Here is a 17073-nt window from a genome sequence, read left to right on the forward strand (position 1 = left end):
TGGGAGATCTCACACGCGCGCGCACACACACACACACACACAGTCACACACACACACACACACACACACACACACACACACACACACACACACACACACACACACACACACACACACACACACACACACACACACACACACACACACACACACACCCCCACACCCCCACACACGATCTCATTCACCCCCCCCCTACATATCGCCTTGTCATTGGCTGACCCTCCCCACCCCTGTCCCGCCTTCACCAATCGCTTCCATCTCATACGGGGCAGGGACTCTGTCAGCCAATAAGCATTATTTGACAACACCAGCTCATGAATTATTCTATAAAAAAACACACGTTATGCGAGGCAGCTTTGTCCCATCGTCCGGAGGGATGAGTGCGCTTTGATTGGCTACTTGATTGTCAGGGAAACCGCTGGCATTGAAAGCATAAGAAATGGCAAAATTAAATGATGGAACAATTTCACAGTTCTAAATAACATTATTGAATACTCATTTTCCATATTTTAATGATAAATAAATAAATATTTATTTAGTGATTTGAACAGCATGTAGCTATCAATTCTTGTATTTTCTGTATGAAGTTTATATGAATCAAATAAACTACAGTGAATTGTTTGTGAGGAGTTTTACGTTAAACAATTAAGCCCTATAGAATATTATACTTTTCCTCTTCTTTTTTATAGCTTATTTTGGGAGCTGTGTTGTGTTATTTTCACAATTTTTGAAAAAAAAAGTCTGAAACAAATTAGAATAAAAAGGAAAAGAAAAAAAAGAAGATCTGTCCAAATTCTGAACTCCCAAGTTCAACCAAAAACAACGAGCCAATCACAGGGCGCAGGAGCAGGAGGCCGTCCCTCCGGACCATGGGACGCAGACAGAGCGGTGCCGGGTTTTAGAATAAAGCGAGTTGACATGTGAGCGTTCCTCCCTCTTTAGCCCAGGCACTGTACACACACAGCCGCTTCCCTCCTTCCTTTTCCTCTCCTTCCCGCACCGGACCCGCACTGCAGAACCAGCACCAATACTACAGAAACCACCCAAGAACCAACCATGTCCGAGAAACTGCCCTTCAAAGTCGGTCAGTATGAAATCCCTCCATGCGAGCAGGTTGCACTTGCACATATTAAACCCATAGTTGCGACGGTTGTCTGTGTTGGCGACAAAGAACAGATCTACAAGCAATCGACATGTCGCCTTGCGATGCTTCGATTGCTTGTAGATCTGTTCTTTTTGGCCGAAAGCGAAACGCTCGTGTTGCTTGCACGCAAGCACGTGGTGAAGGAGGAGCGGTGTTATTATATCAATGTCCCCTCTTTGTTGGTTTATGGTTTGTTATCGTTGTAAAACATAATATTGTCCAATTAGGGACGGATTCAAGTCGGTTTAAACCCCTTATCGTTTAATAAAGTTATCTGTAAAAGAATGAATCAAACCGCTCCTGCAAATCTCATCTTAAAAAGGAAATAAGAGGATATTGGTCAATGTAGTGTATTTGGGCACGGAGATCCGTTGCGTTGTAATGACTAATGCTTGTTTTGGAAACTACAATTCCCATCAGGCTTTGCGACTGTTTTTTTTTTCCTTTTCAAGACTGACGGGCACAGGCAGCCACTCAAGTGTGCAAATAATACAATGTACCAGACTGTACAGACACACTGCAAGAGCACGTGGTGTACTAATCCAAATACTCAATACTGGTTATTGTTTAAACAGTTTTTTTTTAATTTGTATGTGATCTCTAGGAATTAAAAAGTCTTAATTTCTTAGTTTCAACTTTAGTAATCTCTCAAGACAGATTTGCAGCCAGCAGCAAATTCAAAGGAAAACTTTTCCCTTTTTTCCCCTTTTTTTCCCATGGGTTCTCAGATTGCAACTTTAGCATAGGCATTCTATTCAGAAGAATTTGATAGAAAACACTGCAATAATTTGCCTCTTTGCATTGCTGTGTTAAATTGATTGATTACTTTATTAACAGTTTGCAAAACAAGCACAGAAAGTACAGCTCTATACAAAGGGATGCACTATGGCTTGTTTCCATTGGGGTCCTTTGTATTCAATTCATTGAAACATTTAATGACGGACAAACATACAATACTATGCAAAAACATCATATAAACGAGTAGTAATCAAACATAAAAATATGTACAGTAAACCGTGAGGATTAGCTCCATATGTGCCCTCAACCATCTCTGTAGCTGCGGGACTTTGTCACATAGGGTTTCCATCCAGGACTGTGGGGGGCTGGGAGAAAAAGTTGTATTTATTCTTTACAACGTATCACACATTTGAAAGAATTGACAGGATGTCTAGGGATATCTGTAGTAAACATTGGGTGGTGAAATGATATTTTGCTGTGAAACGGCTGTTTTAAATTGAATTTGTACAGCCTGTGCCAAATTTCACACAAACACGCTCCCATTCAGAAGCAGTGTCCAGGCAGTGAAGAAAAGCAAGTTTTGAATGGGAAATTCTGCACAAGCTGTCAACAAATAAATAAATAAAAAATAAACGCTTGTTTCTTAGCCGAATGTGAACGATTGTAGAATACACTGATTTTGATGCTATATTAACACATTTAGCTGTGGACCCCCTGCAACCCCCTCAAGGAATCCTTGGGGTACCCGGACCCCACTTTGAGAACCACTGGGTTAAAATTACCGTATTCGCCTAGTCCTAGAGGTCAATGCTATGTGACTTAGTCCTGGAGTAACAGTGATGGATGAGGGCTACGTGAGGATGTACTGTCTGTTAGAATTGATGCCTTCCATTATTGAGATAATTGATCAGAGAATTGCCATCCATCTACAACTATGACTATACATCTTTGAGGAATGGCATTGTACTTATGATGAAAAAAAAATGAAATGACTTCGCCTGTTACATTTCCATTACCTTTTTGTTAAAATAGATGACTGGAATATAAGACAAATGAAACAGTTGGAACAATGGGGTGACTCCAGCTCATGATCAACATGTATCAGCTGGATCAACCCGGATCAGCATCCAGTCTGTCCGTTCTGAGTAATGGGTAGTTTACTAGTTTTTCCAGTGTATCAGAGTAAAGGCTAAAGAGATCACTGGGAGGCCAAAGTCTACATGTGTCCCTGTCACTGGCTACTCTCACTGTGTCACAGTTCAACTCTAGCGGTGTTAAACAGGTCGAGTGCAGGATCATTCATTCGTGCCACATATTTACTATAAGCAGTTTATCATTCCCTTGTTTCTCTGCAGCGCATAGCACACATAGACAATGATGGCCCTAGAGGTCTTAGGGTTGCATGAATCCTCAAAAGAAACAGAATTGCAATATTACTGTAACTGTACTTTGCAAATCGCAAGAGGCTGCAGTTTTATCCTTTCTTTGCAGACAAACAAAAATGACAATTTTAAGTCCCTTCTAGGATTATCCCTGCCCTTCTATTCCCTTTATGTTCCATGTATTCATGCATGTAGTTTTAATGTTCCATGTATTCATGTATGTAGTAGCACTAGCTATGTGTTGCTTTTAGCTACAGAGCACGAGGGCGGTAACTCTGTCAGTCTCATATTGACCTCACTGACCTGACGTTTGGCTTCCCTGATCCAGTCCCTGTTTAGTCGTTCAGGTTAACGCCGGTTCAGTGCGGTTGGCTAACCTGTGTGTTAATGTGTGTGCACTCACCCGCATGACACACATGCACGCAATGTGTATTTGCTCTCACTGTCTGCTACTGCAGAGTGTACACAACTGGCTGAAGGGAATGATGTAAGGGCAGCAGTTGGAGATTGAAGGCTGTTCATAATTTGTCTGTCTTTTAGTTGACCATTAATCTTCATACAAAGTGGGATTCATTATTTAATTTAGTTTTTGGCATTGAGAATTGGAACAAATTGCATTTCTCTTTGCTATTTAGGGTTTGTAAACAAACAAATGTCCAAATAAATGACTGAGTGAGTCAGAGTGACTGGTATCAATAATCAAAATAAATGTAGCTACTACAGCCAAAACGAGTCCTATAAGTTTTACTTTGAAAATGTCTGAACATTTAAAAATACAAATAAAAATGTTGCCCTAAATGCAAAAGCGGTATGCCAGAGAGTGTGGACTACCATGTAGAAATAATGACGGTGTAATTTCATCAAGCTGTGTTTTTTTTAAATACAGATGAAAGGAAACGGATGGAAATGGATTATGCAAAAAAAAAATGCCATTAAATAATTGCGACGAGGCTCTTCGCCCCCCTTTCCTACTGTGTCTGTGTTGTTTATCCTCTAAAGTAATTCAATGTTCTGTAGGGACTCAACCTCACTCTCACCTGGGGCCCATACAGATAACAGATGAAACGATGATATTTAATTCTGTCTGTCTGTCCTACTATCTTATTTACACAGACGTATTTCACGGGTTCTGGTTTCCAAACGCTGCGGCTCGGTTCCAGATAAGGTTCTCAGAACCTAATCTGGGCCCTGCTCAGGAGGTGGCACTTATTCGGGGTTCTTGGAATCCAGAACTCAGAACTTATACTTTCAAGATTTCTCTAAAATGCCAAAAATAGCAGATCTACTGAGTTTAAGAGTTTTTCTTTTTTGAAGAATGGAAACTTAAACAATTACAGAACTTCATGGATTCTGTAACATTTCAGGTTCTGATCTGGGTTACCCTTTGTAGTAGATAAGAGCTTTTTTGGTCTGTATGGTCAGTCAGAAATGCTAATGGTCTTGACTCTCTCTCTCTCCCCGTAGCTGACATCAGCCTGGCTGAGTGGGGGCGTAAGTCCATCGACATTGCAGAGAATGAGATGCCAGGTCTGATGAAGATGAGGGAGAAGTACGGAACGTCCAAGCCGCTGAAGGGAGCTCGGATCGCCGGCTGTCTGCACATGACCCTGCAGACTGCCGTGCTCATCGAGACCCTCACTGCCCTGGGAGCTGAGGTACTGTGTGTGTGATGGTGGAAGTAGTTTGGTGGCTGTTGTAAAATAATGATTCAATATCAGCAGATTGTTCTGAATGAAATTACAGTTCATGAACCACATGAACCTATTCTGTGCATGTCAAAATAGGCTAACATTCAGCAAAAATGTATTAACATTTGGCAAACACAGCTCATCTAAAAGGTCACAAAGCGTCAAGTTGTGATATGTTCTGAATGAGCTTGTAAATCAGCTGTTTTTGCTATCTGATGTAGAGCAATGTACATATAGGGTTTAAGTGGTTAAACTGGCAAATCAAATAATTTATTATGGAGATATGGAACCTAATATTGGAGCTAAACCGATATATTGGTCTAGTCAATATATGGGCCATTATTTAACTTTTTTGGCGCCATCAAATTGGCAATTATGTAGCCGATGATTTTTTTATTTTGCGCATTTCATTACATGTGAACATTTTCAAAAGTTTGCAAAAATCTTAAAAAATACAAGCTCACAACAACACATAGTGAGTTTGTAGATCTACAATTTTTTTCCAGAATGTTCGTCTAATATGACATGCTCGGAACAGTGACGCTAGGGTTCATGTGGTTACACCAAATTTATACTCTAACATCGGTTACTCCAGAGTTTAAATTAGATGGTTGATTCTGTGATTCTGATTTGTGTGTGTGTGTGTGTGTGTGTGTGTGTATATAGGTCCAGTGGTCCAGCTGTAATATCTTCTCAACTCAAGATCATGCTGCCTCTGCCATCGCCAAGACTGGCGTCCCAGGTACTCTCATACTGTGTGTGTGCATGCATGCATGCGTCTGTTAGGACACATCACTGATTTCGAAGAGGTGCTATGAATGCTAGTTCTTCAGAGGTGCCACCGACGTCAATCAACAAGAAAAGAGTCGCCACTCACACCAAATATGTACGGTATTTATTTAGCAGAACAATAGTAACAATCCTCATCCCTCCATTCTCTGTCTGGTTCTCCCTCTCCTATGTGTGCAGTGTATGCGTGGAAGGGGATGACGGATGAGGAGTATGTGTGGTGTATAGAGCAGACCATCTACTTCAGAGACGGCCAGCCTCTCAACTTGATCCTGGATGATGGAGGAGACCTCACAAACATGGTGCACACCAAGTATCCTAAACTACTGGCAGGTAATAAACACAGACACACTGTCAAACGTGCGTGCGCAGGTCCACAGAAACGGGTGCCTGACAGTCTCTGCCTGAAGGCTGCAGATGTTACCGGAGCTGTTCTCCGAACTCCACCAATCAGAAACATGCTGCTATACTTTAGGATTGTGGGTAGTGTAGTATTTTGTCCATGACATGACAAATTAAACGGATAGACCACATACAGACGTGTAGCTCCAGGAGCATATATAGCGTTGTTGTACTACCATGTTGCTCGTGTCTACATTGGATTGTTACATTACACCTGTGATAATACAATCCTCTATCCATCCTGTCTTCAACAAGGGGTCCGGGAGCCCTAGGGGGTCCTCAGAGTTACTACAGGGGGGGGGGGTGCGCCAAATGTTTGTGTGATAGCTGATGGGAACATTTATTTTACATTCACCACTTGAACAAAATATATATTCAATTATTAAAGGTGCACCGTCCCAATTGGAGCCACTAAAAGCGAAATGGTACACAAATCCTACAAATGGTTTCCTAAGTGGGTGCCGTCTGATCTCGCGAACGTCTCATGCGAGAGTGTGTTGCTGGGACAGAAAGGTCGATAATAAAGTAGATTTTCTCCTGATTTGTCCCTCTGAAAAAAAGCCATTTTAGTTCAGTGGCCATGGGGCTAAAGAATGGTCAGATGCTGTGCTCACACATTCGCTATTCGATTGGAAATAATGGACTCAAACCTCCTTCCGGTCTCCTAAAAAGGCGGCCACTACTAAGTAAACCGGAGATGGCATGTCTTTCTGGGTTTTTTTTTTGTCTTGATTTGAACCGTAGCATATTTATTGAAGGGGTAACATTTGCTGAAAATGGCAGATTTACAAGCTCATAACGTGCGATGTGTTGTGAGCTTGTAGATCGGCTATTTTCAGTGAAGAGATTTGGTGTAGAGGGGAAAAAATAGCAGACTAAGTACAGAGCCAAAAGTCACGTTTACAGAGTATTTACGTTTAAGTGGTTAAATGTCTGGAAATGCACATTAACCTGTGTGTTCTCGCTGTGTCATGAAGAGGCATACAGTATGTGTAGGGTCTATGTACACTGGAACCCCCTCAAACACATGGAGGACTCGCAGATAGAGACAGACCCGCACACTGATGTGCATGTCTCACTCAAACGCTCACATCCAAGTGTGTTGGAGCATGGAGTCATTTACCATTAGACTAACATCATATAGAGCAGTGGTTCTCAAACTTTTCTTTTTAATTTCAAGGACGCCCTCCTCACAGACTTGTAAGGGTCCATTTAGAACCCCCCTCATGGAACCCTGGTGTGTGATTTGGTGTTTGTGATGGTGGTGCTCCAATTTGATTTTAACAGATTGACATGTCCCTGTTGTAGAGTAGGGCTGCCAAACGAATATTCGATATTCGAATATTGGGAAAATATGTATATTCGAATATGAAAATTAATATTCGAATAAAAAAAAAATATATATATATATTTGACAGGGACAATACAAAAAACAATGTAGTTATACAAACAAAATATATGTTTTATTGGATCCGAGCACTTGATACATTGTTTTTTGTACTGTTTCTGTCAAAAAGAAAAATAGATTTTCTTCTTTTTTTATAATCATAATCATAATATTCGAATATCTGCACATTTTAACACATTGGGTGCCAGAGGTTTATTAAAATATTATACGTTGAGTGCCTGCATTTCTTCCATCCACTTGCGTTATACGTTTCGTGCTGTAGAAGCCCCGACGCGGAAGTGCATGTAAACAAAGCGTGCGTGCGAGACGGCGGAGGGTCCCGACTAACGCCTGGAACAATAATATTTCTAACGCGATCCTCCATTGCAGCGTGATCGCCGATCGAAAACGGCTCGTTTCCACCACGTTAAAAAGAAATGGAGATATTAAGCTTTTAGTCAAGGAGTTAACATTGAAAACGCTGACCGGAAGGATTTTTGACATGGAGCCAGATCCAGCCTCTTCTTCTCAGAAACTCCTTGGGTGATGTCAAAGTTTCGTTTTAGCGCCCCACGTGGCCCACATGTATAAAAATAGAATTGGGTCAAAAACGGTCCGGACCGTTTTCGGCACTTCTCGTTTGGATCCTCAAAAACGGTCCGGACCGTTTTTGGCATTCAATGTGTTAAGACCAATATTCGAATATCATTTCTGAGAAAAGTTGACAGCCCTATTAGAGAGACAGAGCTGACTGTAGGGCTCGACTGTAAGCAATGATATATTATATAAACGTTATAATATATTTATATCAACGTTTTTTATGTATTGTGCAACTACGTGGCATATTTGATGTCTAATATGTAATGAAGCCTTCACAAACAAGCTGCCGTAGGCAAGCTCCGAGTGGTTGCATCTCTCCTGTCTGTGTCTGCCTGTATGCTCTGTGGCAGTAGTCTCACAACACAAGCCACCCTCCAGGAGTTAGAAACCCCTGTGATGAGGGACCATAAATGCATCCTATCACAAGGATTAAAACCCACCGCTACCAGCGCTGACGGGCGGGGTCTAGCCTTCAGAACTCACAGTTCAATGGCAGAATGTAATGGCAATTGTTTTTTTTTCAGTTCCACCAATCCAAAAGAAAATGGGTTGGACTCTCTGTGAAGTATGTAGCCACCTTAAGTCTGCTAAATACCTACATTGGAATTATGCTGTTCTCTGCAGGTATCCGTGGCGTGTCGGAGGAGACCACTACAGGTGTTCATAACCTGTACAAAATGATGAAGAAGGGAGAACTCAAGATTCCAGCCATCAATGTCAACGACTCCGTCACAAAGGTAACCACTCCATGTCAAACTATTGTCTTATTGTTAGTCTCATTGTCTCTTATCTGTCCTACACCGTCTTCCTCTCAGTTTTCGTGTTCGGTCTCTGCTACACTGTCTCAGTTTTCCAACTGTCTGTCACTCCTACACTGTCTCCCTCTCAACTTTCCTCCTGTCTGTCTCTATTATACTGTCTCTCTCTCGGATCATAAAATTAGGTGGACTGACCATTGTGGAAAAACTCCTGCTGCTTTTCACTTAACTTTGACAACCTGTATGTCTGTCTCTCTCTCTCTCTCTTAGAGTAAATTTGACAACCTGTACGGTTGTAGGGAGTCTCTGATTGACGGTATCAAGCGTGCGACTGATGTGATGATTGCGGGGAAGGTTGCAGTGGTAGCTGGGTACGGAGATGTGGGGAAGGGCTGCGTTCAGGCACTGAGGGGCTTCGGAGCCCGCGTCATTGTCACAGAGGTTGACCCCATCAACGCCCTGCAGGCGGCCATGGAAGGTATTGTGTGTGTTTGTGTACCCCATTGATGACCTTTTTCTGTCTCTTTCTCTCTCCCTCCCACGGTCCTGGTTGCTTTGTCTCATCATTCTTTGTGTGTGTGTGTGTGTGTGTGTGTGTGTGTGTGTCTCAGGTTATGAGGTGACCACTATGGAGGAGGCCTGTAAGGAGGGTAACATTTTTGTGACAACTACAGGATGTGAGGACATCATCTTGGGAAAGTAAGGCCTCATTTAGACTGTGTCGCAAGCTGAAAATATCAGATCTAAAGGCTCACAATGCGACGTGTTGTGAGCTTGTAGATAAACTATTTTCAGCATGCTACACCTTTGTATAACGGAGTATAAATTAAGCATTAGAGACTCACATCACCTATATACTGTATTACTAGAGCGTGCGTGTGTCTGTGTGTGTCCTGCAGTCACTTCAGCCAAATGAAGGATGACGCCATTGTCTGTAACATCGGACATTTTGACTGTGAGATCGACATGGCCTGGCTGAACGATAACTGTGCTGAGAAGATTAACATCAAAGCACAGGTACTGTCACTCACTCACTCACGGTTTTATTCTTGAACCTGTGACCCAGGACAGAACTTAGGTTTTGGAAGACGTCTGTCTTGCTTTTGGGGCAGTTATTATAACCGATTGGTGCACCCATCCAATGTGCTTAAATGAGTGGGGATGAAGTGTCTTGCTCAGGGAGACTTTGACAAACCCATCTGCTGGGTGAATGCAGAAAAGTAATTTCCACCTTGGGATGATACAATACTTCTCTGCCCTCCAGTGGACAGTGTGAAGAACTGCTGCCAATTCATTCTCTGGTCCATTGACAGTGACCTGTGTACAACCATAATTCTACTATAAAATGAATAAACCTCTGGACACATTACCATGTGAAGAGAGTGACGAAGCCAATTTTTAACTTTTCCCAAATTTAAGCTGTTTATTTGCTTTTGTAAACAGTCCTCGAGAACTGTGGTCGGATAGTCAGATGGACGGTGGGTGGAAATGACGGGTATGGACTAGTTCTGTTTCTCCATCAGTTTGTTAACATTTGGCACAGTGGTTCTCAACCTTTGGGCTGTGAATGTAAGTGGGCCCCCAACTAATTGGCAAAACACTTAATATTTCAATGATAATATGACTAATTTAAAACAAAATCGTATAAAAAAATAAAAGAATCTTGTCTTTACAACTTGAGTAAAAATGAGTTTTCGTTGTGATGCAGATAAATAGGACCTTCATGTTAGTTCCATTGAGCCAAGCCGGAACACAAATAAACATGCTCTGAAAATGCATGCGGCTGCTGTGTTAAGTGGTCAGAATGGTGGCCTGTGGACACTATTGAGATTTTGAAGTGGGCCCTGATCCAGAAAAGGTTGAATCACAGTTTTAGAGTAAGTTGTCTATTGTGTCGTGTGCAGGTTGACCGTTACCGGATGAAGAGCGGTCGTCACATCATCGTGTTGGCTGAGGGCAGACTGGTCAACCTGGGCTGTGCCATGGGACATCCATCATTCGTCATGAGTAACTCCTTCACCAACCAGGTACTGTGTGTGTGTGTGTTGATATGATTGTCCTCACAGGACTGAAAGATGAGGGAAAACCCAGGGAAGTGAGGAATTTAAAGGGGCTGTTTTTAGCTGTAGGTTATGTTTAGGTTAATTCACCTACAGGAAGATCGGCAGGCAGGGGCCATGCGGCACTTGTCAGCAGTGGTCCCTCAAAGTGTTAAAGTTTTCCAACAGAATGTGTAGACCTTGTATATCTGTATTTTTTTTTTTGTTTTTGTTTGCTATTGAAAAAATTAAAGAAACGCCTATCACATGCCCACAATGGGGACAGGATAATTGTTTCTATGTCTCATACACCTGTACAGGTAACATTTGATTAGAACTATCTTTATTTGTCCCCAGGTGCTCGCTCAGATCGAGCTGTGGCAGAACACAGACAAGTACCCGCTGGGAGTCTACTTCCTGCCCAAGAAGGTCAGTGGTCACGCCACACGCATCACTTCCTGTAGAAATAAATGTTTTTAAGGGCAGGGCAGTGCTGGTTTTCATTCTCTCTAATCATTTCAAATGGAATAAGTAATATGGTAGGCTTTAGAGGTTTCCCTCAGTTTACCTCCCACCCTCACTATGTATATCTCCACCCTTTATATATTCACTCATCTAAAACACTACTGCTCTTTCTCTCTCTCTGCATCCCTCCATCTCTTCCCCTTCCCTCCACATGTCTCTCTCTAGTTGGATGAGGAGGTAGCAGCAGCTCATCTTGACAAGCTGGATGTGAAGTTGACCAAACTGTCAGATAAACAGGCCAAGTACCTGGGTCTGCCTCGCGAGGGACCCTTCAAACCCGACCACTACCGCTACTAAACCTGGCTGGGTGTTGGGGGAGAGTGTTTATGTTTGGAGACATACTGTACCACTCTTGTGTAAGGTTTCAGGTTAAAACTTAAAATCAGTTTTGTTTTTGGGAGTCTGAAGTTGTGATTCTGTTGTTTGTATTTGCTGATGTTTTCCTCTGTTCTTCTCGCTGATGTCTGGCCCCTGATTTGTAATTAAGTTGCTTGCAGTGCCCCGCACCATGAATAGACGATATACAAGCTCACAACGCGTCGCTGCGTTGTGAGCTCAATGCGTGACACCGCCACACAACTTGAGTATAAATCAGGCTTGACTGTGGCACCAAGTGCTGCTGTTTGCATCTCCTGGTTGCTCTTTGTCGTCATTCCTTCTGATTTAAGCAATATCATTTTTTTTTAAACGCTGCCTGATGGCTTTTGTAGTCCAGTTCCCCCTGTCTCGAGCCTTGCAGATGGTAGGTAACAAACCCAAAGTGCTGGTATAGTCTCATCTCAATGTCTTAATTACAACACATCACTGCTGCCAAAGGACTCTACCAAAGCACATTTGTTTTTGCCTGGCTTTAAAAGGACTGTTTCTCTCTCTCTGATCTGTTCATTTCCTTTTTGTAAGACTTGAACTTGAACAGACAGGAACATGGTAGAACATGTGTAATGGTTTTGTGTTGTCGTTCAGCTGAACTCTGGCCTGTCACGTTCTTCCGTGGTCGGGTTCAAAACGGAATGAGGTGCAGATGGCTAACATGATAAACGGTTATGTCATGTAAAAATAAAAAAGGATAAAGAAACCAAAATTGTGAGGCTGGAATCATTGATGACTTGAGTGTCGATGTGATGATGGTGAATTAAGAAATATGGTGCCGGTTGGTTGGAAATGGGGTTGAATTTTGGTTGTTTAGCTCAGGAGTCACTGCACATACTGTACTCGTCGACGACATGATACTTAGATTTTTTTAAAAGCGATTATTCTACTTTTTTTTAATTGTTTGTCGTAATACTGTACAAGACATTACATTTTCACACATTGGCGTATAAATACACCTGGGAAAATATGCTTACAAGTGCTGCATTTCAAACTTGAATTTTATAGCCATGTGAAAAACCTGAACTCCAAAAAAAAAACCTCCAATATAAATGCTCAAATTGCCTCAAGTCAGTGGGTTACAGGTGTTACCAATGATACAAATTAAGGCTCTGTTCCATTTTTGTAGCAGTCTTTGCATGCGAGTCAACATGCGCAGTGTAGCAGCAACCTGACTTTAGACCATGGGTTTTCAACTGGTGGTCCGTGAAGGTATTGCATGTGGTACCTGACCATGCATTTAATAATGTAGGAAAGTGAATATTTGTATTATATTTTATTTTATCGACCACTAGTTTAGAAACAGTATGATGTATGATGACGGATCAATGTTGTCAGTTACTTGGAAGTCGGATGTCAAGAACTTCCACAGAAATGAGAGTTCGAATTTCAAGGGAAACTGTACTGGTTTACCTGGTTGAGTCATCAGTAGGAAATGTGCCCATATCAATCGCATGTGCTTGCTCATTGTGGTAGAGGTCCAGAAGTATAGTTATCCAGTAGCTCTGGTCCATAGCCTAGACAGTAGAGTTCCTCTCTCCTTAAGGCTATGGTACCGATGAGCCAATACGACCGCACCACAGGCTACATAACCTGTCGTCGGGAGTAAAAATAAGATACACTTTCGCTACTCACCAAAACAAAGACTTTTATGGAGTTGAAAGCCAACTCTACTAAGTGGGAGCACTCTGAGCCCAACCCACCCCCCCCCCCCCCCCCCCCCCTGTCTAAAATACACTTTTTGGCCAATATGTTAAATAATCATAGAGGTATAATGGAAAAGAATCCACGGGACAGACACTACTTTTTTTTTTTTTTTTTTACTTAGCCACACCATCACGGTGCCAACTCACTACTGCCACACAGGTCAGATTAGATAGGTTTGATTATTACAAAACATACATTAACCACCAGCCCTATATACATTTCGGCCATTTGAATATAGCCGATCAACAAGCTCACAATGCGTTGCGATGAGGTGCATTGTGAGCTTGTATATCTGCTATTTTCAAAAGCTTTTTATATTTTATACATTTGCAAACTCGTGAAATTGGATAATGAATACTTTTACTTTTGGTACTTTAAGTACATTTTGATACCAATACTTTTGTACTTTTACTCAAGTAAATTTAGATTTGTTTTTACTTGTAACAGAGTATTTCTACATTGCAGTATTTTACTAAATAAAAAATGTGAGTACTTTTTCCACCACTGCCCTTTTCTGATCTTTGAGTATCTGCCCCTCCAGTGGTCTCTGCACGGCCCTGCTTCTGGTCCATTTGGTTCCATTTGTAGTTGTACACTCTGTTATAGGGGGTACTTAAAAAGCTTCAACCACTGCTGTAAAGGACAAGTGGGGAATACTGCTCCAAAGTGTTAGCAGCAGCATAACGGGTACAGAGAAGCGTAAAGCTTGGCAAGATTTAACCATGAACAGTTTTACAGAACAATGTGCAATTGCAGAGGTTGAAATGGTTTGCAAAAATAAGCCAATGCAAGCACTGAGGCACAGTCCTTCCATCTGTGTAAGGCTCTTGCCAGAACACTGCATTTACACCTCTGTTATTGGTTGAATACAGACATTTTGGCTGATTGAATGGACTGCCCCTGTCACACACCTGTTGGCAAGCTTTTCATTATACCACCTTGACCTGACTCTGGTGAAGATGGTTTGACATTGAAATGTTAGCCTGTCTCTTTGTACTTAGCACCTTTAATAAAATTGTCTGTGCTGCTTTAGTGCTTTCTTTCTTATCTGAAGGCACAGTTTCTCCCCCACGAGAGAAGGGCAGGACCACTTTTATCTGACTTTGATCATAGTATAAAAGGAGCATACTAAAGACATTTTAAATTAAAGGACGTCTTCAGTCTTCACCCATTTTTGAACCATCGTCATATAATTGGTCCTCACTAATGCTCATGATAATATGGTACAATGTCTTTCTACTCAGTCTGTGTCTCATAGGAGGGCTGTGGACAGTTCAGAAATCCACCTAATAGTGACATCATCGTTGAGCATATTTCAATGTTTTTATTTCGATTTTCATTAACGCAAGAACAATTATCGCTTCCATTATAGAATGCTAACTTTTTAGGAATAGAAAGCCAGCCGTTCCTATTAACTTGGATTCCCCATTGATGATGTCACTGGTAGGCGGATTTCTGAACCGTCCACAGAGAGATTATAATGAGCAATAGCGAAGACCAATTACATGAAGATGGGTTGAAAATGGCTGAAGTCGTCCTTTAGGTACGAGCTGCTGTGCGGCCCTCACACCTATGTGGCACCGCCGATCAGACCAATATGTCTGAGTCATAGTGTCAGGGGCTTTGTCAGAGTACCTGTTGTTCACGTCTACCTGTGTCTCTTTTAGGCCCATATATGGAGATCCCTGATGTCATTAGTATATGCCCATAGTCCATACCCTGTATATTGGCATGCCCATATACTGTATGGGAATATTTGTTTCATATTGGTTGGATCGGTGGTTCTGGACAACTGAATATCCATATCCTTGCTGTCCGGCAAAAAACTCCATTTTGACGCTTTTGCATTTGTTTCCATAAATCAGGGCCATTGAACACCCTTTACGTATGTGTGTTGGTAAAAAAAATATTGAACCAATGAAAAGTATTAAAAAGCGCTTCTGACAAAACCAGCTAACTCCATTGGATCCTCAAACTTTTTGCTAAACCAGCGAAGTCCACCGGAGTTAGCTGTTTTTTCTGACTCCAGGCTCCACCCCCTTTTGACCTCCAACCTCATTGTGAGCTTGGAGTTCCATTCAGCTGTTCTTATCAATGATGAACAAAACCTCCTAACTTTTTTTCATTTCCTGTTATCTGGTTCCTGCCGGACAGCAGAGATATGTCCATATGGACATGTATGTCGGTCGATTCGGTGGTTCTGCCCAACCGCATATCCGAACGAGTCGGCGGTGGGAACTGCACTCCCAGGTGTGTGCTGGCAGGTCGCTCAAAACGAGAGCGAATACCAACAGAAGCATATTGGGGGATTTTGGCAAAACCTTGGTCTGTGCTACCCAGACGTTTGTATATAATGCCCGGATTAACAAGTTAAACAGAAAACCTTTTCCATGAGTGAAGCATATATATATATATATAATATATATATATATATATATATATATATATATATATATATATATATATACTCTTAGGATTTAGATGTATCCTTGTCAGAGAGTATTGCTATTGAAGCATTCTGATGAAGACCTGCGAGCAGACATGCGTCAATCACAATGTTGTGTTGTGTGCTTGTGACGTGACACGCACACGACGTGACACCATTATAGGACGAAGCTTGAGACAGAGACTTTGGGAGAAGGGAAAACAGAGATCAATTGAGCAAGTAATTAATCATAATGAACTTTTTATTGAAATGGTGGAGAAGAAACTCTCCTGGTTGTCCTTCGGTGTCTCACCACTAGATGGCACTGTAGTCCTGCTCCTCCACACCAGTGGTTTTCAAACTTTTTCATGTCAAGGACCCCAAAAATGATATGTATTTGGCTCTGAACCCCCCATCTCAAAAATATTTTGTGCCAGGGATTTAAAAAAAATAGCAGCACTACAAGCTCATCGCACGGCACCGTGCCGCCCTATGAGCTTGTAAATTTGCTATTTTTGAATAGCCAAAGTATAAAATATGGTTAAAGTGGTTAAAATGATTGTGACGCTATATTAACTAATTATGCTGGGGACCCCCTGGTACCCCCCAAGGACCCCTGGTCCACACGCATATAAATGAATAGTAACTGGATTCTGCCAAGCCCCGCCTGGCAGAAGTCTCAGAAGGCACACCTGCCAATCAAAGTGACTACTAGCAATCACAGCGCGTCCTTTCCGGGACTTGGTTGAATCATATTGAATAACAATATAACGCCTCCCACACACACAAAGCATACAGTACATCTCCTAGGGCAGTGGTTCTCAAAGTGGGGTCCGGACCCCCAGGGGTCTTTCCAGAGGGTCCCCAGCCAAAGTAGTTAATATAGCATCACAATCATTCTAACCACTTTATCCATTTATACAGTATGTTGCCTATTCAAAAAATATTTGGGGGTCCATGGTACGAAAACCTTTTCAAATGGGGGTCCGTGGCCAAATACATATCAATTTGGGGGTCCTTGACTTGAGAACCATCCTAGGGGGATAGGGGGGTTTATATATGTGGACCAATAATTTAAAAAAGTATTTGTGTTCAATATAATTCAATTATGTGTTCAATA

At 41.9% G+C, this 17073-nt stretch overlaps 1 protein-coding gene across 1 annotated transcript; it reads left to right on the forward strand.

The window, feature by feature from the left end:
- Positions 1-919: 919 nt before the first annotated feature.
- On the forward strand, positions 920-12533 carry LOC308082409 (adenosylhomocysteinase B). The gene is made up of 11 exons (XM_080424147.1): positions 920-1084; positions 4729-4919; positions 5619-5694; positions 5922-6074; positions 8755-8867; positions 9159-9366; positions 9500-9587; positions 9788-9905; positions 10793-10915; positions 11285-11356; positions 11618-12533. Exons 1-11 carry the CDS (start codon positions 1057-1059, stop codon positions 11747-11749), a joined length of 1302 nt encoding a protein of 433 aa, XP_080280273.1. The 5' UTR covers positions 920-1056; the 3' UTR covers positions 11750-12533.
- Positions 12534-17073: the final 4540 nt, after the last annotated feature.

Source organism: Gymnoscopelus braueri (genome assembly GCF_963280865.1).
Source record: "Gymnoscopelus braueri genome assembly, chromosome: 3".
Classification (NCBI taxonomy): domain Eukaryota; kingdom Metazoa; phylum Chordata; class Actinopteri; order Myctophiformes; family Myctophidae; genus Gymnoscopelus; species Gymnoscopelus braueri.